Source organism: Rutilus rutilus (assembly GCF_951802725.1).
Source record: "Rutilus rutilus genome assembly, chromosome: 7".
Classification (NCBI taxonomy): Eukaryota; Metazoa; Chordata; class Actinopteri; order Cypriniformes; family Leuciscidae; genus Rutilus; species Rutilus rutilus.
This window is the reverse complement of record NC_140221.1, coordinates 30794773-30817808: the sequence shown is the minus strand read 5'-3', so window position 1 is coordinate 30817808 and position 23036 is coordinate 30794773. Positions and strand designations below refer to the sequence as shown.

Here is a 23036-nt window from a genome sequence, read left to right as displayed (position 1 = left end):
TTAAGCAGCACAACTATTTTCCACATTGATGATAATCGGAAATGTTTCTTGAGCACTAAATCCTAAAATGATTTCTGAAGGATCATGTGACACTGAAGTAATGATGCTAAAAATTCAGCTTTGCCATCACAGAGAATCTACTGATACATTTTTAAATATATGTATAGAAAACAGTTGTTTTAAATTGTAATACAATTTCTGTTTTTACTGTTTTTTGATCAAGCAAATGCGGCATTGGTGAGCATAAGAGACTTCATTCAAAGACGTTTAAAAATCTTACAAACCCCAAAAATTGAATTGGTAGTGTGTATATGGTGTACTCGGGTATGTTCAGTTCGTATTCAGGTAGGTAAAGTGTTTTCTGGGGATAATCCACTTTGTTCTTAGTTGATCCTGTGTGTGACTAAGAACGATACTTGTAAGTCCTGTTTGTTTGAGTCTCTCAGGACAAGAGTCAGCAGGATGGTTGTGCTCGGTTAGGCAGAAGTTTATGCATTACTGCAGCAGTCAGAGGTCAGTGTTTGAGCGCTTTTCACAGATCTGTGTCGTTACAGTAATTACACGCACTGCAGATCTCAAGGACATTGGACAAGATTAATCTCTTATCATTATTAAATGTGAAAAACACGAAATTTACAATCAGCACAACTGAGAGTTAAGCTAACTGCAAATCAGCCAAGCCATGGCTCTCTCCCGTTCTCTATAATCTCTTTCTCTCTGCTCTGGTGATAATCGCTGGTGTGTTAGCAGAGTTTAAAAGATTAGTTTGCGTTAGGGGCTTAGTGTGAGCTAAGATGCAACACTTCCCCTTTCTTTCCATCTGTCTTGAACAGAGTCTCTCTGTAGGAAGATAGGTTCTTGGAGATAGCCTGTAAAAAATACATTTGATGTAAATGGTTTTTCTGTGTTCAAATAATTAGAACCTCCATATTGAGACAACAGAACGATGGATTGCTGAGTAGAGAATGAATGGAACTACGTTCATATGAGGAGAACTGAACAGATATAGACTTTTCTGCATTAGAGAAGTATTACCACCAACGAAACGCCATGAAACTAGGAGCTCTTCTGCTGCTGCTTCTGGGATCCATGCATGGGGTGTTCACTCAAGTGCCTATAACTGCATTTACTGAACAAACAGCTGTGGAGGAAGATCTAGGAAGTGGTAAGAGGAGCATTTGATTTATTCATATCTAAACTAAGCTTACAAATTAGACAATGTCAGAAATATTTGAGCGCCATGTCCCTCAGGTCTGTTAGAGGTGGAACAGGAGGATGAACTGGGAGACACTTACTGGTCCGGGACAGCCCCGCTTTGTTTTGGAGGATGTAAGGGCAGACACAGGGAGCTAAAGAGAGACAACTGTGGAGATTCAGACTGCTGCTGGGTGGGATACAAATCCCTCTGTAGAGGTACAACAGATCATCATTTTAATGAAATGCACTGCTTTTTTCTTTAGGCATTTCCATAAACACACAGAATAATTTGTGATTTATTCTGTTGATTTATTCTGTGTACACTGGAACTTTTCATGTGCTTCATGAGTTTTGTCCTAAAAACTTTTGCCCTAGTGAATTGTGGAAAACCTGATGTGGACTTTAACGGGATGGTGTATGGGAGTGATTGGTGGGTGGGTTCTGTGGTGCGGTACGACTGCAGGCCAGGGTTCGTGTTGGTTGGAGATCCTGCTCGAGCCTGCCAGTCCAATGGGAAATGGACTCCCAAACCTTCCTGCCTCAGTAAGTCCTTGTCAGGCTGAACATTGTAAACAAATTACGGATTTGCCTGGTAAATCCTCAGATTATGAATACAAGACCTATTCTGTCTTAAGTCTCATATATTTACAGTATATGAGAGATTGAACTATAACTAAGTTGTTATATTATTGAGTGCTGTTACTGTGAGAGGTGTTGATAAAAATAAAAATAAAAAAAAACCCTGAATGACCACACATACAGTAAGAAAAATAATCTGCTAGGACATTTTTACTACATTTGTCATAAGTAGCACGGGTATATTTGTGGCAATAGCCAACAATACACTGTATGGGTCAAAATGATCGATTTTGTTTTTATGCCAAAAATCGTTAGGATATTAAGTAAAGATCATGTTCCATGAAGATATTTGGTACATTTCCTTCCATAAATATATAAAACATTTATTTTTGTAAGTGAATGCAGCACAATCGTGAACATAAATGGACAACTTTAAAGGCGATTTTCTCAATGTTTCAATTTTTTTGCACCCTCAGATTCCAGAATTTCAAATAGTTGTATCTCGGCCAAATATTGTCCTATCCTAACAAACCATACATCAATGGAAAGCAATTTTAAAAAAAAATACCCATGTGACTGGATTTGTGGTCCACTGTCTCATTTATTATCTGTTAACTTTACAGATATTTCCTTTAACTTAACACAACACAATGCAATGCGTAATTCAAAATGCAGGTAAAAAATCTGGCCTTTTCTTAGACTGCATAGTCATCATCTATAACATGAAATATCTACTGATACTTAAAATTTTATGTATACACTCTACATGTAGGCTATTTAGTTTATTCATGTTGTGCTATTTTTTTTTTTTATAATTAAAACATTGTCAAAGTCTGGGTTGTGGAGAAAAAAACAATGATTGTGGTATATAAGTTACATTTTACATTAAAATGAATTTCTTTGGCTGTGAGTTTCAATTCTCTGTCTCCTCTGGATGTGACATTAGGAGTGTGTCATCGTGGCCGGGTTGAGATCAACGAGAAGGACATTGACGGGACGTGTTCGTCCACCTGTCCTGATGCCAAGAGCTATGCGGTTCCTCTGAACCACGAATGCAGTCGCATTGAGAACTGCAGGACTAAAGAATCAGGCTGGAAGCGCTGGTTTACACGCTGCAACTTCTGCGACTGTGACTGCTTCACTCCCTGTGGTAAGTCTCAGAGAGTCATTTAAACTGCTGCTAGTTAAAACAGTGGCAAATACAGCACACGAAAATCAATGTTTGTGTTTGTTCTTTCAGCTTCTACAGGATAGAAGACAGTGAATCTGTTTATCCTTTTCTATGAAGACATTATGTTCATATTAGTTCTGGAAACAACAGAATGGATCTTTATTTGAATGTAAAAAGACAAGCTTGACATGCATAAAAACCCTTGAATATAAGAATATATATCTCATTATCTATGAAATTGGAGACTGGTAATGTACACTATTTGATTGTAATTAGTCACAATTGTTGAAAGATCAGAGAAACAGTTCCAGCAATGCTCAGTGATTTTATTAGACTATTATAGAGTAGATGCAATCAAATCATTAGATTATTCATGCACTTGATGATTGATACAAGATGTGGGATTGATATATAGAATCAGAGGGGTCTCATTTGAAACCACAAAATACAACTGATCTACTTTTAGTCCCAGCGGGTGAAATTCATAATGAAAATCTCATTGCTCTTGGGTTGGTAGCAGCCAATTCCTGCAAAAGATTGGGGTAAAAAAATATAGATTTTATTTATTTTGTGTTGTAAATAAAATAGAATCAAAGTACTGAACTGATTTAAAAAAAAATGTTTTGTTTTTTTCTCCATTGTATTTGCACTCATCCTCAGACTGTGACATGTTTTATAATTAAACTCATACACTTACCCACGTCCAGACTGCGTACAGATTTTCCTTTCTTGGACAGAAGCTCCCAGTACGTGTGGTTTGCAATAGACCCAGCCAGTCCGTTCACACTTTCCAAATATATGCCATAGCTTTTGCTTATGCTGTATGTGAAACTAATAGAAATAAAGGTAGCAGAGTTAGCTCAAAAAATAAAATTAGCACTAAGAAGTTCCCAATAAACTTAGAAGACAAGCCTTGAGTCAGGTATACAATTAAATCATCTCAGTCATATAAAGTTGTATATTTTAGCGTTTCATGGATTCTTTGTTTTTGTCTTTCACAGTGGTAAAATCCACCCTATTTCCTTATAACCTCATTCAGTCATGATTTTACTATACTATACTGTAAAGTGAATTAAACCACAATAATTCGATAAACGTTTGGGCCATACTTAAAGCTTTGGGAGTCCTGTAGATTATTCAAGACCCCGAACATCGGCATTCCCTTTGGCACAGTGGTGGAGTAGGAGATGATCGTGTTGGTGAATTTATTAGTGACATCCACCTTAACTAACACCGGGCCCTGTTCTCCTGTTTAGAAGAGAGCAACAAACAGAGAAAGGGTGCTATTTAGAAAACTGCAAGTGTTATTTAAATAACTGCATTTAAGTGACCAAAGCAAGCAAGACATGTTCTGAGAATACCAGCACAAACTGTGGCTTTAATAACAAATGCTCTGGTAATTTGTAATGAATCATGGATTTACATACTTTATTAATGTTATTTACTATAGTATAGACAGGATTTGAATTCAATAATATGTATCCTTGTTTTAAGCAGAATTCATGGCTTTATATAAGAAAACTCACCTGAGTGGTCACGTTCTCCCAGCCCTGGGAAAGGCAGCAAAGCTGCAAAGCACAGAAGACTAATCGCTGTCAGAGCCATTCTGCCAGTCTGCTCAGTGTGTCTGAATGTTTCTCACAACCGTGCAACCTATTTATGCATTTTTATATGCTAATTTTACAAATTATTTAGGTGGTTTCGTGGGAAATGCATACCTTAACAAGAACTGGTTAGCCAAGAAACATAAGGAAACATGACAAACAAATCTTGACTTTTCAGTGCTCACTCCCTGAGCCTTGTGCAATACACTGACAAGTGTTGAGTCAGGTCTGACTGTAAAAGCATCTGGAATAATTATAGTTATATTGATTCTGTTCATAAACTTATTCAGTCATCACAGTACATACTATTCTATCATTCACTCAGGGGTCCTGTTATCACAAATTAAATAAATGCATGGTTACGTGTAAAAAATAAATAAAAATTATTAAACCTTTTAAGTTGCAAACATTATTTTGTTGAGGTCTGTTGACATAGTAATGTTGACAAACTTAATATTGTGTGTAATTTAAACTCAAATTTCTGCATTATTATTATTATTGTTTGGTTTTTTTTATGCATGTTGTAGTAACTTAATGACATTTTCTTGATAACTTTGGAAATTGGGCAGTGGATTTCTAGTTCCCAGCATGTTTTGCATAGGACTGGTAAAGGAGAATACATTTTGAAATTAAGTGGATTTTTTTGTGTGAAAAACAGACCTGTTAGTGTTAACTGTAACCCCCCTTTTCAGCATAGACATGAAAATGCACTACCCAAACTTAAATGATTATAATTAATGAATGCTTTGGAACACATACCTAAGGTTGATCTCTTTTTGAAGAGAAAAAATAGTTATATTATACATACTGTATATTCTACTGACTATAAGAAACTTTGCAAGTACATGTCAACTTATTTTAACCCTACCAGTCTACATACTCGACTATAATGAGAGTGAGTTGTCATGTGCAACGCTACGTATAGTCAACAGAATGTGTTAAAGGGACCATCAAAATAAAGTGAAACCCACAGTTTTAATATTCCCTGAAATCTCCAGGGTTTCCATGGTCTACCCTGAGTCAGTGAACTAATAAACATACTATAACAATAACATTTAACTACACTCAGATTCCTCAAAGTCTCATATGCTAATAAAAGAAAGTCTGCAAAGCACAAAGGTATAATTGTTGTCAAAACTATTCTACCAGTCTGACTAGTGCATCTGGTATCATACCTTAGAAAGGAGTGTTCCGTAAAGACTTCCGCCATGGATTCATTTATAATCCTGAGATGTTTCACTGATTGTCTCACTGTTTAATCTGTCTGTCAGTCTGTCTGTCCATCCGTCAGCCAACATTCAATCTTAACAGAACTTCTCAAACTGAATAAAAAGGCATTTTGTGCATCTCTGGAATAGTGCATTAGAGACCATGTAAATCACTGACTGTTTTTACCTGATCTGTGTTTAGTCCAGAGATGAACCTTTAATATTTTTGTCCTCTGAGCTTAAGCCAGGTGAAGAGGTAGTGTTGAATACTGTACTGGTAATGTACTATTTATTTGAATCAAATTAGTTAGGAATGTTTGTTAAAAGATCAGGGAGGCTTTTCAGTTCCGTCAGCTCTATATGTTTATTAGAATGTTATACTGTATGCAATGAAATTATGAGTTTATCCACTCACTCAAACTTTTATGACATGTTTGAATCATTATGCGCTATTAATTCAGCAGTCACATATAGTTCATGATAAAACAAATCTATTTTTTGGCCCAAGTGGTGAACCTCAGGACCAAATTCTCATCTCTCTGGGGTTGGTAGCAGCCAATTCCTGCAAAAAAAATGAGGCATTCCAGAGTATAAATAATAATCTATATTTAATAATTAATTATTGTGTTGTAAGTTAAATTAAACTTTCCTGCTCCGTTAAGTAATACTTCAGTATATAATTATATTTTCCCTTACCCACTTCTAGTCGGGTGGTAACTCCTGCTTTCTCAGACAGAAGCTCCCAGTATGTCTGGTCCTTATCAGATCCAGCCAATCCGTTCACACTCTCCAGATATATGCCAAAGGTTTTGTGAATAGTGTAGGAGAATCTATTGTTAAAACAGAAATAAAGGTAGCAGAATTAGCACAAAAATTTAATTCCATTCAAAGTCGGCTTTCTAAAAATTTTGTTAGTCCTGGGCCTTGTTCAATTGACTGACAAGACAAAGCGTTGATTCAGCATCTGCAGGCTTATCGGAAATGGATAGAAAAATAATAGTTCATTGCAGAATCGCATTGATCTTTTTGTTCCTTAGTGGTCACAGTGGGTCATCACAACCAGTAGTAAAGTTAATCAGGTATGATATACTGTAATTACATTACTGCATGTGAAGTACACTAAACCTCAAATAAATGTTAAGGAATACTTGAAGCCGGTGTTGCTGTCCTGCAGTTGATTTAAGACCCCAAACATCAGCCCTTCCTCTATCACAGTGGCGGAGTAGGAAACATGCTCATTAGTGAAAGCATTCATGACAGTCACCTTAACGGGGACCTGTTCCAGCTTGCCTGTTTGGGAGAGAGAAAGAAAGAGCATTATAGCTTGAATATATAAAATACATGCAGTGGTAATTTAGAGTTATTATAGTGTAGTTTTAATGGGTGCAATGCATTAACAATTACTGTAATTTAATTAGGCTACATTTACACTTACTTTTTATGTAATTGAAACAATTCTATATAAAACAATAGTGGAGTTAACATTAGAATTAAATTTTTGAATGTAACATTTATAGAAGATGCCTCACCTGAGTCTGCAGGCAGTCCCAGGCCTGGGAAAGGCAGCAAAGCTGCAAAGCACAGAAGACTAATCGCTGTCAGAGCCATTCTGCCAGTCTGCTCAGTGTGTCTGAATGTCTCTCTCAACTGCACAACCTATTTATATTCTGCATTTTCTTTGCATGCCAATTTCTAGATAATAAATGATCGGGTTTATGGGAAAGTCTTATCTCTTACCTTAGAAAGGAGTGGTCTGCAAATGTTTTTGTAATTATTTGGCTTGAACCTGTCACCATATTCTTTCTTGTATATTATGAAACATGACATGTCAAATATACTGTAGAGAGTGAGGATTATGTGGTTAAGTTATCATTTACCACTGACCTCTCCTACCTCTTAAATATTTGTTTACATTTCATTCATGATTCATGAACAATGAACGTTAATTATTAACCACAACACAAATAACCCCACCATTGTTGCTTTATCACCATGTGCAGGTGTCATCTAGTACCTTGTGAGGTGGAAGCTCTCTTTATCTAATTATTTTATTTAATCATTTCTTTACCTAACCAGATTAGTTCATGACCTAAAATTGGTTTATAGAATATGTAAATGTCAGAATTCCTTCAGTGTACATCTCCTCTCTACATATTATGCAAAGGCTGGTTGTGATAGAGGAGAGCACAAATGTTGAGACCCTACCTATCTGACTGTCCATGGTCCATCCATCCATCCTACTGTCCGTCTGTCCGTCTATTATCTATCTATCTGTCTGTCTGTCTGTCTGTCTGTCTGTTTTAAATGAGTAAAAAATAAAAAAAATAAAACTAGAGCTTAAAACATTTTGCATAAATCTCAAACTTGATTTTTTTTTTTATGAATACGAATCACAAACTAAATGGTCCATTCCCTTGTTCCATTAAGATTGATACAAAATGATTTATTACAGATTTTTATTTTTATTCACTTTGGTACTATTTTCACAAGTAAGGTGTACATTCAAAACTCTTACTAATATCACAACAGTTCATCAAAAGTGTTTTTTTGTTTTTTTTTTAACTGTTGAGTAACTATGATAACATTGAAAGTATACAGAAGTAATTATTTGGCATGGACCTGTGACCTCTTGTATTGTGAAATATGACTTGTCAAATTTACTGTAGAGAGTGAGGTAAATGAGAGTATCATTTTCCACTGACCTCTCTTACCTCTTAAATATTTGTTTACATATCATTAATGAACAATGAACATTAATTATTAACCACAGCAAAATAAACCGACCATTGTTGCTTTATCACCAGTGATGTGCAGGTGTTATCTAAGTAGCCTACCTTGTGAGATCTATAATTTACCATATACAGTGAGAAGTATATTTGATTTAAACAGGACAATGAACTCTAAAATACTGTTCATTTATATTGTTTATTATTGTTTACTGTAAAATAGCCTATTGTAAGAAATGTTTTAGAAGTAAAAACTATGAATCATGCTATAATGTGTGTGCTATCCGTCTGTCTCTTAATTACATGCACATAATGTTCCCTTTAAGCAAAAGAAAAATTGAAAAGATTATTCAAAGCAACCGGTAAGCGTTAGGCTATATGTCCCTTTCCATCCCCAATATCAGCTTAGCCTGACGTATAGAGAAACAGTGAATATGATATTAAGCGTATCAAAACAGCAACAGCTATGTGTACTTCTTGCCATGGATGATGCAGGGCGTCGTTTGAACGCGAGTTACCCCAACGGTTTCACCGAGAATAACCCGAGCACTGCAGCATCAGCATCAGCACCAGTAGCAGCCGATGCGCAGGTGCCGCCTTTAAAGAGACCGCGTGCTCAATTCTCCCGTGCTGCTGGACAGGCTGTAATTTCCCTTTGTTTAAGTTTTTCGTCTACATCATCTCCAACCCCACCCGTTCCTTTGCATCCCCCCACCCAAAGCAATCTCATAAGCAAGTGGTTCTAAAAATAGGTTTGACATACGTTTTCCTCCTGCCCCAAAGGAAAACAGCCCTGTTGCTGGTGATCAGGAAAAGCGAATAGTCTAATGTTGGCTATTTGATTTGCACGCGAAAAATCGTATGATGTATAGCCTATATTTCTATATGGACATATGGAGATGCAGTTGCACCTGCTTGAATTTTCTCTTGGATCATGGGAAAACTGAGATCTCCACATGTCCCATGACCAGGCCAGCCCTGCCCTCACTTTCCCGCAGAGAGGGTTTGTAATGTAAACTACCACACAACAGCCCAATAAGCATGAGCGTCTGCCACCATGCTGTATTGAGAACAATTGTGTTCTCAAAAAAAAAAAAAAAAAAAAGGATTTATAAAAGTATTTATATTTGAAATATTTTATATTTTATCCAAATATTTCCACTTTGCAAAATATCATCAATTTAACCAATGTAAGACTTAATTATAAAATTGATTTTTAAAAATGGGTAAAAATTACATTACTACATACGGTATAAGTTCATTGCATTGTAACATATTAAATAAGTAGCCTATTAAAGGTTAAAAAATAGTAAAAGTAAGAGTAAAAAAATAAAATAAAAAAAAAACTGTGTAATGCGTAGGCCTATTAGCTATACTAGTCTAAAATATAGTTAAATAATATGAATCTTTTTGTTTATAGGCATTCCCAAAATTCCCTGCGCGAACCACTACACTTAGCCTAATTTTTATTTTTGAAATAGGGCTATGCTTTCTATTCTTATTTTTGTAGGCTAGGCTACTTGAAGCGTTTTTTTATTTTTATTAGGCCGATATTAGTTACATATTTTAATATTGTTGTAATATTATATCCTCATACAGGTAAAAAAATATATAGGCTAATGTCACCAAAATGCACGTAACATCATCATTGTATTTTTATGGCAAAGTGCAACCACTCAGCTGCCAGATTTTTACCATAAATTTACCCACAACAATTTAAAATGCGGGATTTTTTTCGAAATACCTGCAAACACAAGCAAAGCATCATAATGTAAGTAACCAAATATAGCCCATCACTGCTACTTTAATCGTCCTCCAGTGTGTAGGCTAACACAGGTTTATTTCGGATGAGAGCAGTTCCGCCCATACCACAGACCGCCGGGCGTGCCAGGGCTCCTCTGTCCACTGCGCGCTATATCACACTGCGGTGCAGCATCCGGAGGACCGGGCAGAACGAGCACTACTTCTCTCTGCACAGCTCCATACGCATTCTGGATGACTGTTATGCGCAATGATCGAGTCATGTCTGCCCTTCCGTCAGCTGTCCGAAATGAAACTCCTGTTTTAACAAGGATGCTGCATATATTTAATTATTCATAACTGTTATGTTTATTTTGGATGGGAATTGTCTCGGTGTATTTTCAAGGAACGACATGAATGTGACGTTCAGCGGTTTTCTGAAGGAGAAGAGCATCCTCGCCGTCACCGGTGAGCGGGATCGGGCGTGTAACGGAGCATCTTTTCTCTCAGCTGGACCAGTGCGGGGCCGCTCCTGTTGCTGAAGTCTGTGTGTACTATTCTCTTGAGCTAAGAGGAATGAATTGGACATTTTTATAAGGAAACACACTGCCAGAGAGACGTTTGATTCACTCAACGCGTCAAAAAAGTAGGTATCATATCATTTTGAGTCTGTGAACACTTGGAGAGGATCTCTTAGCCTGTGTTTTGCATGCGTGTGATGTCATTGACAGGGTATGTGATGCATGTTATTCTAAACCCTGACTCTATTCACCAGATTGAGTGCATGTGCAATGAATGTGATTGGCATTTATTTATTAATGAATATTGTTCCCTCATAATTGCTTATTGAGTGCTCTGTCTTATATCTGTTTTGGGAAGTGGAGCATCAGTGAGTGAAGGGAGACAGTGACCTATCTCTGACAGACTGGGTTTTCACTACTGGTTCTCAATCAAGTCCTCAACACTGCACATTTGGGATGTTTTCCTTATTTAATACAACTCATTGATATCATCAGCTCATTAGTAAAAGCTCCAAGACCTAAATTGGGTGTGTCAGATAAGAGAGACGTACACAATTCTGATCCATTCTGAGGTGCTCATAAACATGGCCTCCTGACCAGAAAAAGAGAGTCAAGTTGTGGCCAATAGAGTCCTATAAGTGACATAATCATTAGGCCTATGCCTTACTATATATGCCTATATACCACTTGGTCAACCTGGTCAGACTGGTCTGTTGTCTGGTTTTGAATTAATTTGTTAATCCTGCTTAACACCAGTTTGGCCAGGCTGTGGGACCATCTTAAACCAGTAAAGACCAGAATTCCAAATTAGGCTGCATATATTAAATTGGAAATATTTTAAATAAAGTGTTCAGGACCACTCTTTTGAAGATGAATCACTTCAATATGAAGAGGATCAAGTGCAGGTCTGTCTGTGAGGAAGATGGATTGGGTGAATTTACAGATTTTGAAGGTTTTTTGTCCCCCTGTTGGTGTGCATGTATTTCATCCAGCCTCAGCAGTGATGGAATGATTTTATTTAATGAAAACCTGTGTCAAGAGGGTCCAATACATGTAAAGCTCCAGAGCAGTCTTGGATCAGTTTTGAAATGTAGTTTTGTTCGATTCTCCAGCCTCTTGTCTTGTGCCTTTAGACATAATGGAAAATAAACTGAGCGCTTTTTAATGGAAGATACCATATTGACAAGCACTTTAACAGTATCATTTGCTGGATGGCAACATTGAAAACATTGGTTCTTTAGAGAGGCAGGGTTTTATCAAGCACAGCACCCGGAACTGGTTTAGATGCTTCTGCAGCCTAAGTGCTTTCTATATTGACGTGAAATACAATAACTCATTGGATTCCACGTTCTCATTGCTGTCAGTACTGTTTGTACCTCTGTAGCTCAGTTTTACAATGTCAGTGTCATTGAATCTGGTGGTGATTTTTAATTGAATGCTGATATGACTATATTTAAAAGTCTGATTTTTTCGCAGAAAGGCACTTGTTTACTGCATTCTGAGTAATGCAATTCTTGTATGCTGTGGACTAATACATTGTTGGGACCAATTGTCCCAGTCCCTACGAGGGAAATTAATTAATAAACACACTAAATGATGCTTATTTGAAAAAGTAGAGATAGAATATCGGTTTGTACAGTATAAAAATCATTGTCAATAGAGAGACGAAGATACCCCCACGAAGATAGCAAATCCTAACATGTAGATAGCAAATCCTGTGTGTAGAATTTTCATATTCTATGTCGTTCAGAAAGTTCATATGAATCAGCACTATACTGTTGTCAGGCTGTAATCAGATCCTTACTCATCATAACAGTTCTTTCTGGAATTACAACCTCAGCCTTCCACATCCAGCAGGAAAACGTGAGAATCCTACTAAATCTGTAAGAGCTTTCATTTTTATAGAGGATAATTCTTTAAAAATTCTGTTCATTTATCTAAATATTCATAAAAATAGAACGGATTATGCTCAGGAAAGTTCTTCATTACTATTGAAAGGTACAGAAATACTAATTTGAAATAGAGAGAGATGCTCAACCCAGTGGTCAGTTGTAATTCTTGTCAGCTTGTTCGTTGAGAGCTGCCCACGCAAAACTGAAAAAAAAGGTTTCCATCAAAGCTTCAGTTGCTGGCATCAAATTCCACAGGCTTCAAGGGTAATTACTCTAAACTGAAACTGTCTCCAAGTGCATAACCCTCATGTCTGAGCAGATGCTTCCTCTGTCACAGATTTATGCTCAAAATATCTTTCTAGATGGCCTCAGGATAATATAGTTAGCACCCAAATGCCATTCAACTATTCTAACCGAAAACACTTCATTAAACCATAATGTGGTTGGAATGAGTGAATGTTTATTCAGAATGATGACCACCATGATTAATTCATGTTTCTTTTTAAAAGACAGAATGATTTTGTTACCTTTCTGTTCCTCTTTTTTTCTCTTCAGCCCAACCTCACATACAGTAGTATCAATAGACTCAAATAGGAGTGTGAATGTACACACAACTCATCAAAGACATTTTCTCCTCTGCATAAGTGTGTGTATGTGTGAGGTGATTGCATTGAGGTAGATTTGATTGCAGAATCAGTAGTATGATTTTATGATTCTGTGTCAGTATAAATGTTCCATATTTATACATTGTAACATTTTTTTCATCATTGCATTCTCCCACATTTCCCAGGCTCTTGGTATGGCTGCGAAGTCCTCAGAGCCGGGGTCAGTGTCCATTCCCATGGAGGAGACTAAGCGTGCGGGAGGAGCCCCTCAAGATGCTGCCATGCTGACCCACCTGAAGAAGGTGGAGAACCACATCACTGAGGCACAGAGGTTTTCTCACCTGCCTCGGCGTTCAGCGGTGGACTTGGAGTTTACAGAGCTTTCCTACACCATCCGTGAGGGCCCCTGTTGGAGGAGGCGAGGTATTGCATGAATCTTCAAGATGAAGCTTATGTGGTGGTGATTACTGTAAGATGAAGCTTAAACTTGGATGAAAATAACTCTAAATAACTCAAAATGAGTGATTATAGTTTGTTTTTCTGGTAGTATTAGTGGGTTATACATGTTACCTTTGAGATTTTTTTTTTTATTGTGTCCGAAATCAAGACGCTGACAGTTATTTTCCTTTTATTGCCCATGAGTACAAAAGTGCTCATGTGATTTACTGTGTTTATCTCTCCCAACCAATGACAACCTTTCCAGATATGATAAGCTACATATACACAGATGTAATAATATATTAGCCAAGAAACAGGAACTGTAATTATGCAACAAACCAATCACAAAACTGTGCTGACATGAACAACTTATTTGTCTGGTTTTCTTGTGCTAAACATTTATTGTGTCTGAACTCAAGATACTGCTAATAAATTACATTTATTACATGGTTTCTGGAATACTCAAATATGATTGGTCGATCGCTGTTGTCAGATCTCATGCCAACATCATCTCATCTTAGTACTGAAACCTACTTTCACACCGCAGATTCAAACTCTTTCGAACTTGTGCCATATTGTGTCTCAGTAATCAACTGTAGTAAAAATGAAAAGGATTTTACTGTAATATTGTTGCACTGTTTTTTTTTTTGTTTTTTTTAAGTGGAAGCTTTTATTTAATGTACTGGCAAGATCATACAATTATTTAAACTCAAATTAATTTTTCATGTCGTCTTATTTAGCCTACTTGGTGAGTTGGTGCGTCGGTGTCATGATGACCCAGTTGGGGTTTGTTTTGTGATATGGACAGAATAGCTTTATATAATCCCTTATCACTCCAAACTCACGACACACAAACACACATATACATGGACGTAATACTATTAGCCCCTCACACACACACTCCACCCTGTGTCCTGGGCTGTGGAGTGCTGTTCTCAGCAGACTTTAGATATAGTAAATAATTCACTTCCCTAGACGGCACACTGCTCAGCTGTCTGCTGCCTAGCCTAGCTAAACCTGCCCGGGATGAGCTCAGCCCACACACGTGAACGCTCACACACACTTTATTGATAAGGACAATCTTCTTCTACACCGCCCATTTTTTTTTAATCTGGTTGCAATGATTGATTGTACTTTTTTTTTGCTCTGCAGCATAGGCTGGTTTTTGATGGACATATCAGACTGGATAGGTTTATCTGACATTCTGTGTAGCTCGTGAGATAAGATAAGAGATAAAACTGGCAGTCTTAAGAAGGTATATGGAGAGCTTAGATAAAAGGAGAAATGTTTTGTGCTTTTAAATGCTCTTAAACAAATAGAAATTGTTAGTTTGAGCTTTGTGTGTATGTTATTCGCAGGGCTGGAAAAGGGTTCATGGAATTATGAATTTTATCTTTATATCATGGTATATTCTCACTGTACTATCTCTCATTTCATCTTTATGAAACTTCCTCGAAACATGTTGAGTGCATTAAGTAGTATATAAAAAGTAGATTTTGTTTAATATATATAGACCATTTTCTGTATAAATATTTTATAATTTTTATAATTTATAATTTTATAATTTAAATATAATTCATACATTATGCTTTACGAAAAAAAAGACAATTGCACAATTACACAAAAGGAATAAGTAGGTTTAATTAAATAGCTTATTAAATGTATATAATTCATGTGTGCGGAGTGTCTATTTACACCAATGCAAATAGCCCACCTTGTTGGCAGAAGCTATTTACACTAACTCCACCCACCATTGTCTGATTGAGCCAGACAAAATGACAAATGATATCACACTGATGACAGAATGAGTAGCATGGAGTGTGAGGCGGGTTGCATAAGCTTTGGCTGAACTCATTCTTCTCCCTTTTCCCATCGCATATCAGCTCATAGAGGCCTTTATTTAAAAAAAAAGAATTAAGACAATATTCGAAAAGTAGTAATAAAGTGCCTAACAGGTATTTAATAGTGGGAATATAGTGTTTAAGGGGCAGGATTTGGAGTAGGTGTAGGAGAGGTAATGTCAAGTACAAGTAATGTCCCAAAAAAGCAGCACCCATTTATTGATTTATAATAAATATAGTCATATACATTAAATATGTTGTTATTACTGCATACTGTTTTATAATATACTACATTGCACTGAGGTGCAAATAGTATCTGCCACTAATAGCTTGTGCAAAGAAAATACTTTTTCACTTAAGTGTAAATAGCATCTAACGCTATTTGAACTTAGTGCAAAGAAAATACTTTTTGTTGCTATTTACACTCTGTGTACACTTGCTCAGTGTACCTGCTTATGGAGCTTCACTACATATATCATAACTCTCATTGCCTCCTGTCTTTCTCCCTCTTTCTATGCTCCATGTACTTTAGCCAGTAATCCTCATGGAGTGGTTGCAGTGCTGCGTTAAAGGGATAGTTCACCCAAAAATGAAAATGCTGTCATCATTTACTCACCCTCATGTTGTTCCAAACCTGTATGATTTCCTTTCTTCTGCTGAACACAAAAGAAGATATTTTAAAGAAGGTTGGTAATTAAACAGTTGCTGGTCCCCATTAACTTCAAGTCAATGGGGTCCATCAGTCGTTTGGTTACCGACTTTCTTCAAAATATCTTCTTTTGTGTTCAGCAGAAGAAAGAAAGTCATACAGTTTTGGAACAACATGAGGGTGAGTAAATGAGGACAGCATTTTCATTTTTGGGTGAACTATCCCTTTAATGCTGGTGAATGATGGCTTTTGCACACACAGCAGCTCCTATAGATTCATGTCCTCCAGACCAGCATGCTGAGCTCCACCCACACATAACCGCATACACACACACACACACACACACACACACACACACACACACACACACACACACACACACACACACACACACACACACACACACACACACACACACACACACACACACACACACACACGGCACAAACCAAGCACATGTACACGACAGATGTATCATAAGGTCTCCTGCACACATGTGCCCTTACTAAATGGAAGATGGTGAATCATAGAGTGGTGATCTCTATAACATTGATAGCCGGTCGCTCCTGAGACTCTGTTTCTTGTATGTTTGAATGGTGTGCCACATTATGTTTTCTTCTGAATTAGCACCCATTAGTATGCCATTCTTTCATTATTACCTCATACCTCATTATACAATCCCTCTGTTGTTCCATCTGTTGAGAAACAAGCTCTTTCATGTGCAATTTCTGTATCAGCAGGTTTAGATGTATCATTTCATGCTGAAAAATATTTAAGTCTTAGCAAATTTGATAACCTTATCCAACCATTTCAAATAATCTTGGAAATGAGATATAATTGGTCAATAACTGTATTTACAGTATATAATTAGTTTTTGTGAAATATTATTACAATTTAAAATAACTTTTCTATTTTAATAAAATTATGGAGCATTTTAAAATTACGGAGCATATTGATGAAAAAAATATGAGATGGGTGGAAAAATTAAATGTTTTCTCCATTCAATATTTTTTATTTTATTTTTTATATATTAAAAATAATAATTCTGCAACTATTAGTTCAGTCTTTAGTGTCACATCATCCTTCAGAAATCATAATAATATGCTTATTTGGTGTTTAAGAAGCATTTATTATTATTAGTTGTGTAGCTTAATATTTTTAAGGAAACTGTGATCATATTTTATTCAGGATTTTTTGATGAATAGAAAGTTCAAAACAGCATTTATTTAAAAATAGACATTTTTTATAACATTGTAAAAGTCTTTACTGTCACCTTTGAGCAAATTAATCCAAACAGGACAGTATAAAACAGCCACAGCCGGCATGGACATTTATATGCATTAAAATTCAGAAATGTTTATGCATTATGCATTTTCAAACTGGTAAATTAAAAAAATTCTGCAAAGGCAAATGTATTTGCTTGCATGTTAGATACATGTTCATTCAGGTTTACCTTGTTGTTTTTCTCACCTTTTCATTGCTGTGCAGTCCATGTGGAATTTTGTGAAGGTCATACAGAATTGTTCCTCTATAAGTACTTCCCTGAGCCTTGAATGATAATGTATGCGAGTAAAGGCAGAGCGAATAGATTAATAGTTATGTGCAGGCTGATGGTTTTATTTCTGATTGATGAATAGAAGCTATGTGGCTTTCCTGCCATTTAACCCTCCTCCTAGATGTCATGCTGCCTCTTCCCTCTCCATAGCCTCTCATCTTTATTGATCGGTCTCTGTTGTTTTTGCTTTTCTGTATTACCTCTGGCCCCTCTCTCTCCACTTTGTCTTTTCCTCTGGACTCCTGATCACCTGTCATGTTTTATCTTCTCTTATCTTCCTGCAATTTCTTATCCCTTGTTCTATTCCTCCTCTTTCACTGCTTTTAGAACATGTCGAGTCATAAACATTCTGAATTTTGGATGGTTGCTTTGAACCTGTGGGAACTAGCATGCATGGCTGCCATATATGTTATACAATACCAGTGCAAATTAGTTAGAGTTATGAGTAATGCAGAATAGTCACAAATCTGCTCTGTGAATATACTACATCTCCAGCACTGTAAAAAACACATGTGAAATCTAGAGTAATTTACTGTGTTTGTGCACAGGAAATTACTGTATACAAGTTCACTGTAGAATACTGTGTATTCACTCAAAAATTGCAGCAATGAAGCGAGTACTGTAATCAAACAGTTGACAGTAGCCATTGACTTCCATAGTATTTTTTTTTTCCATTCTATGGAAGTCAATGGCTACCGTGATGACTACAAATGACTACTTTTTGATTATTAGCATTCTTTAAAATATTACTGATTGTATAATCAATTACATAATTGATTCTTGTGTGTTCTACAGTACATTTGAAGTTCCATAAAGTATGAGTGTGTGTAGTATGAATGTAATCCAGAAATACTACATTCGCCATGTTGCCCTTATCACGTGACCTACCAGCGTCAGTTATGTCGCTTCACTGCCATTCACAAATCCTCTCCCGTGGCCTCACGGGATAGTAAAATGTCCATCGTATGCACACTTCAGAATCTCGCCGGAAGAAGTAGGCCATCCGGGTACATTTTGCCTACTCTTTTATGAGTACTGTGAATTCGGCCATACTTCTTTTGTCACTGTTTTTCGCCTATAGGGAAGTATGCGATTTCAGCTGCAGCCAAAATCAACAAATAATGACAGGGCAAATGAACCAAACCAAAACAGAATACATTACAATTATATTGAATGATATCTGAATTATGTTTTCCTGTCATTTTATCAATTCAGTTTTTTAACAATTCAGTGTTATTTAACCGTGTTATTTCTAATGTTGCTGTTGTAGAACATGGACAGTACAAGCCAGAAGTTTGAACCAACCCTCACATTCACTTGAATGAGATAGTGTGTTCAACTTTTGACTAGTGCATTATGTCATGGGTACATAGTGGTGTTTATTTTTATGATTATTTATGTTTATGAATTTCTGTCTAATGATCATAGCACCATGATTTAAAGTGTTATCAAGGAAAGACTTAACATCTCCAGTGACTAGCTTCAGTATTGCTGTAAAGCTTCAATACTGCACAGTAACACGGTTGCTACTGTAAATGAAAACAGCAAAAATACGGTTATTTTTTCTACAGTAAGTTACTTGACAATTGTTGCCAGTTAATTACTTTGAAGATTTTATGATAAGTTACATGTCAATAGCTGCCAGTTAATAACTGCTTTTATTTTACAGTATAGGTTGCTTGTAAATAGCTAATAACTGTGCTTTTATTTTACAGTAAGTTACTTGTCACTTGCTGCCAGTTAATTACTATGAATTTCACAGTCATATTTCTTACATTGAGGGGTCTGTCTCTGTGCTTAAATAGCAGCTAATTAACCCAAATGCATTCTTGTAATGCACCAGATATTTCATTCAATTTGAATTCAACATATCCTTTTTCCACCTTCAAACTGTTTTCTAGCTTGTTCTAATGCAGAATATTAGATTCTGTGCTCTTGCTTGAGGGTGGTAATTTTAAAAGGAACCTGTTATGCTATTTTTTTTTACCTTTCCTTCAGTGTGTGATATAGCTGTTTGTGCATGCAAACGATCTGCAAAGGTACAAAGCACAAAGTCCACAGTAAAGGGAGTTAATTTCTCCAACAGAAAATACTTGTCTAAAAATGCCTCGTTTGTAGTCCTGCCATTATTTCTGTGACTACACATTCTGTGACTACAGATTTGCATAATGCCTACTGGCTGCTTTGGTCCGCCCTCAAAGAACAGTTGGGTGAGTGAATTTGCTATGTTGAGGAAATACTGTTTTTTTCACTGGAGAGCTGGAATGGACTTTACTGACACCATTGTTACCATAGGTATAATACAGTTTTTAGCTGCTCACAAAGCCTCCGGAGCTGAAACTTGATTATGTTAAAGGGTGTTACATTTCTGACACACGCTATAAGCATTTGACCAACAGTCTGGTCCAGATGACCAATTAGAGCACAGACTGGACTTTTTGAAAAAGTTGGGCTTTAAAGGAACACTCCACCGTTTTTTTCATATTAAACTATGTTATTCCCTTAACTAAGACGAGTTGATGCATACCTCTCTCGTCTCAGTGCGTGCAATCAATCGCTCTGGCGCGCGGCGACACTTTGATAGCACTTAGCTTAGCCCAGTTCATTCATTAGGATCCAAACAGAGATGAAGTTAGAAGCGACCAAACACCTCCACGTTTTCCCTATTTAAATACAGTTACACGAGTAGTTACACGACCAAGTATGGTGACACAAAATAAAACGTGGCGCTTTTCTAAGCGGGTAAAAAGGATAACTATAATGTATGGCGGAATAGCACTTGGGAGCACTTCGACTCGGCGCAGTAAAAAGTCACGTTGGTTCTAATGACAGAAGTGAGAGGGAGAGGATTTTTCAGGAGTGATGATATTACTGCGCCGAGTCGAAGTGCTCCCAAGTGCTATTCCCCCATACATTATAGTTATCCTTTTTACCCACTTAGAAAAGCGCCACGTTTTATTTTGTGTCACCATACTTGGTGGTGTAACTACTCGTAACTACTTCAACTGTATTTAAATAGGGAAAACGTGGAGGTGTTTGGTCGTTTCTAACTTCATCTCTGTTTGGATCCTAATGAATGAACTGGGCTAAGCTAAGTGCTATCAAAGTGTCGCCGTGCGCCAGAGTGATTGAGTGCACGCACTGAGACGAGAGAGGTATGTACAGTGGGTACGGAAAGTATTCAGACCCCCTTAAATTTTTCACTCTTTGTTATATTGCAGCCAATTCTTAAAATCATTTAAGTTCATTTTTTTTCCTCATTATTGTACACACAGCACCCCATATTGACAGAAAAACACAGAATTGTTGAAATTTTTGTACATTTATTAAAAAAGAAAAACTGAAATATCACATGGTCCTAAGTATTCAGACCTGAAGTATTCAGTATTCGGTCTGAATACTTTCCGTACCCACTGTATCAACTCGTCTTAGTTAAGGGAATAACATAGTTTAATATGAAAAAACGGTGGAGTGTTCCTTTAAAGAGGCAGGAACTAAAACAGAGCGCTTCAGGCAGAAGGTGAAAAAAGGGCGCTGCAGCAATGTAAGAGAAACATTAAAAAGTTGTTTTTGAACTTGAAATCATGTAAATGTATTCTAGCAGACCTCAATCATATTAGAGACCTGTAAGTATTCTGTCATTGCATAGTTCATTCAGTATTTCAATTTTTAGCTCTCATAGCCCTTCCACAAAATCGTGTTTGCCTATATGAGCAAATTATTCATAATCATATTATAATTTGTTTCCTCATTTTAGGTAAATCATGGCCATGTACTAATTTGTTCCATTATTTTCATTAAATTGATTTAACTACTATTTAACTATTAAAACAAGTTAACGAAATAGTACAACATAGCAAAGATGTTGAAACATGGCCACAATATAATTGTTTTCCTCTATGTCATGTGTGGGGCTCCAAAGCAACCTGCTCCATGTAAATATAATATTTTTGTAATGAGTAAAAAAGATTTAGATTGTGAATATAGATAGCCTACTGATTTTTAGTCTTAATTTCCTTTCAGGAACCTTCCTAACACTAGGTCTGTACGTTTCTAACACAAGACCATATCGCTAGCAGATTGATGGATGCTTTCTTCCTTATCAGCACACAACCGCAAACTGCATGGATGCATCTATTGATTAAATGCGTTTAAACTTACCAAGAGCGGTCTCAGGCTGATCCCAGTTCAGCCCATTCTATAGCACAGACCCATGTAAGTGATCTCACAGACACAGTGCTGTTTGTTTTTAACTCGTGCTGGAGATGGAGAAAAATGCATGAGCAGATTAATGCTCAGGTTACACATCGTCAGCATGTTGCAAAATCTAAAGATGAATTATTAGTAACAACAGGAAGCAGGGCATATCATTTGTGGATGAGTTGTTAGCATTTAATACTCATGCGCGCCACAGATCATTGGTATGCAGAGAAGCATACCAGAAATTATAGGTCGATGTAAGGGTGTTGCCCATGTCGCTCTCTTTCTCTTTCTCTTTCTCCATTCTGTCACTTATCATACATAAATTTTTCCATGATGCATATGCGGAGAAGGAGAGAGACATGCAGGGAATGAAAGAGAGCAATCAGAGCACTTCACTAATGACTCAAGGATCTGACTGAAATATAGAGAGACACACAAATAAAGGGGGAAGACAAAACGTATAACATAAAACCAGGGATATTCAGTGAGGCGTCTGTGGTCCTAAGGGGGTCTAGATACTACTGTAACGGATTTTGTTTCATTTCAAACTCTTTCTTTTGCATTAAAGGTATAGCGGAGGATTTTCCCGAATTTTAGAAAAGAACCGCCCTCTCCACTTTTTGAAAAAATGCACATGCGCAACACTCTACCTGCTCCCCAGAGAGAACGCCTATTAAACGTGTGCACGAGAGAGCATGCATGAGCCTAGTTCTCCTCGTGCACGTGTAACGGAGGCCAGCTGGTAGTTGCTGTGTGAGTAAACCTCACTCCTCTGATCTCAATAGGCGCTCTAGCGACAGACGCTAGGGGCTGCAGTCTTTAGCCTCCTTGTTAGAGCGCCTGACTCTCATGCCGGAGACCCGGGTTCGAGACCCGCAGGGAGCGGGGTGTGAAGGACCCGGTGAGAGGGGTTACATTGGTGCCGTGACCCGGATGGGAGTGAGGTTTAGGGGGGTGAGTGTAACGGAGGCCAGCTAGTAGTTGCTGTGCGAGTAAACCTCACTCCTCTGATCTCAACAGACGCTCTAGCGACAGATGCTAGAGGCTGCAGTCTTTAGCCTCCTTGTTAGAGCGCCTGACTCTCATGCCGGAGACCCGGGTTCGAGA

The 23036-nt window shown here is 37.1% G+C and overlaps 4 protein-coding genes across 5 annotated transcripts in view; 2 read left to right on the top strand and 2 right to left on the bottom strand.

The window, feature by feature from the left end:
• The first annotated feature begins 435 nt into the window (after positions 1 to 435).
• Positions 436 to 3652, top strand: LOC311294462 (zona pellucida sperm-binding protein 3 receptor). Of its 2 annotated transcripts, XM_084415372.1 has the most exons (6): positions 436 to 513; positions 921 to 1165; positions 1252 to 1413; positions 1573 to 1740; positions 2723 to 2926; positions 3017 to 3652. In XM_084415372.1, the coding sequence occupies exons 2-6, from the start codon at positions 1051 to 1053 to the stop codon at positions 3028 to 3030; spliced, it is 663 nt and encodes a 220-aa protein (XP_084271498.1). In that variant the 5' UTR covers positions 436 to 513; positions 921 to 1050; the 3' UTR covers positions 3031 to 3652. The 2 variants fall into 2 exon arrangements, with proteins under 2 accessions (XP_084271498.1, XP_084271497.1); XM_084415371.1 differs by lacking the exon at positions 436 to 513 and having other exon boundaries at positions 823 to 1165.
• Positions 3085 to 4775, bottom strand: tcnbb (transcobalamin beta b). Its single transcript, XM_084415373.1, has 4 exons — positions 4474 to 4775; positions 4057 to 4195; positions 3645 to 3778; positions 3085 to 3474 (listed from the first exon to the last, which is right to left on the bottom strand). The coding sequence occupies exons 1-4, from the start codon at positions 4550 to 4552 to the stop codon at positions 3410 to 3412; spliced, it is 417 nt and encodes a 138-aa protein (XP_084271499.1). The 5' UTR covers positions 4553 to 4775; the 3' UTR covers positions 3085 to 3409.
• A 1336-nt stretch (positions 4776 to 6111) lies between these two features.
• tcnba (transcobalamin beta a) lies at positions 6112 to 8121 on the bottom strand. Its single transcript, XM_084412814.1, has 4 exons — positions 7289 to 8121; positions 6908 to 7049; positions 6456 to 6589; positions 6112 to 6321 (listed from the first exon to the last, which is right to left on the bottom strand). Exons 1-4 carry the CDS (start codon positions 7365 to 7367, stop codon positions 6251 to 6253), a joined length of 426 nt encoding a protein of 141 aa, XP_084268940.1. The 5' UTR covers positions 7368 to 8121; the 3' UTR covers positions 6112 to 6250.
• A 2213-nt stretch (positions 8122 to 10334) lies between these two features.
• The window catches only part of abcg4a (ATP-binding cassette, sub-family G (WHITE), member 4a), a 28669-nt gene continuing 15967 nt past the window's right edge, over positions 10335 to 23036 (top strand). The window contains exons 1-2 of the mRNA XM_084414748.1: positions 10335 to 10871; positions 13429 to 13666. Of these exons, the coding sequence (XP_084270874.1) occupies positions 13438 to 13666 (229 nt within the window). The 5' untranslated portion in view covers positions 10335 to 10871; positions 13429 to 13437. The remainder of the gene's footprint in view (positions 10872 to 13428; positions 13667 to 23036) is intronic.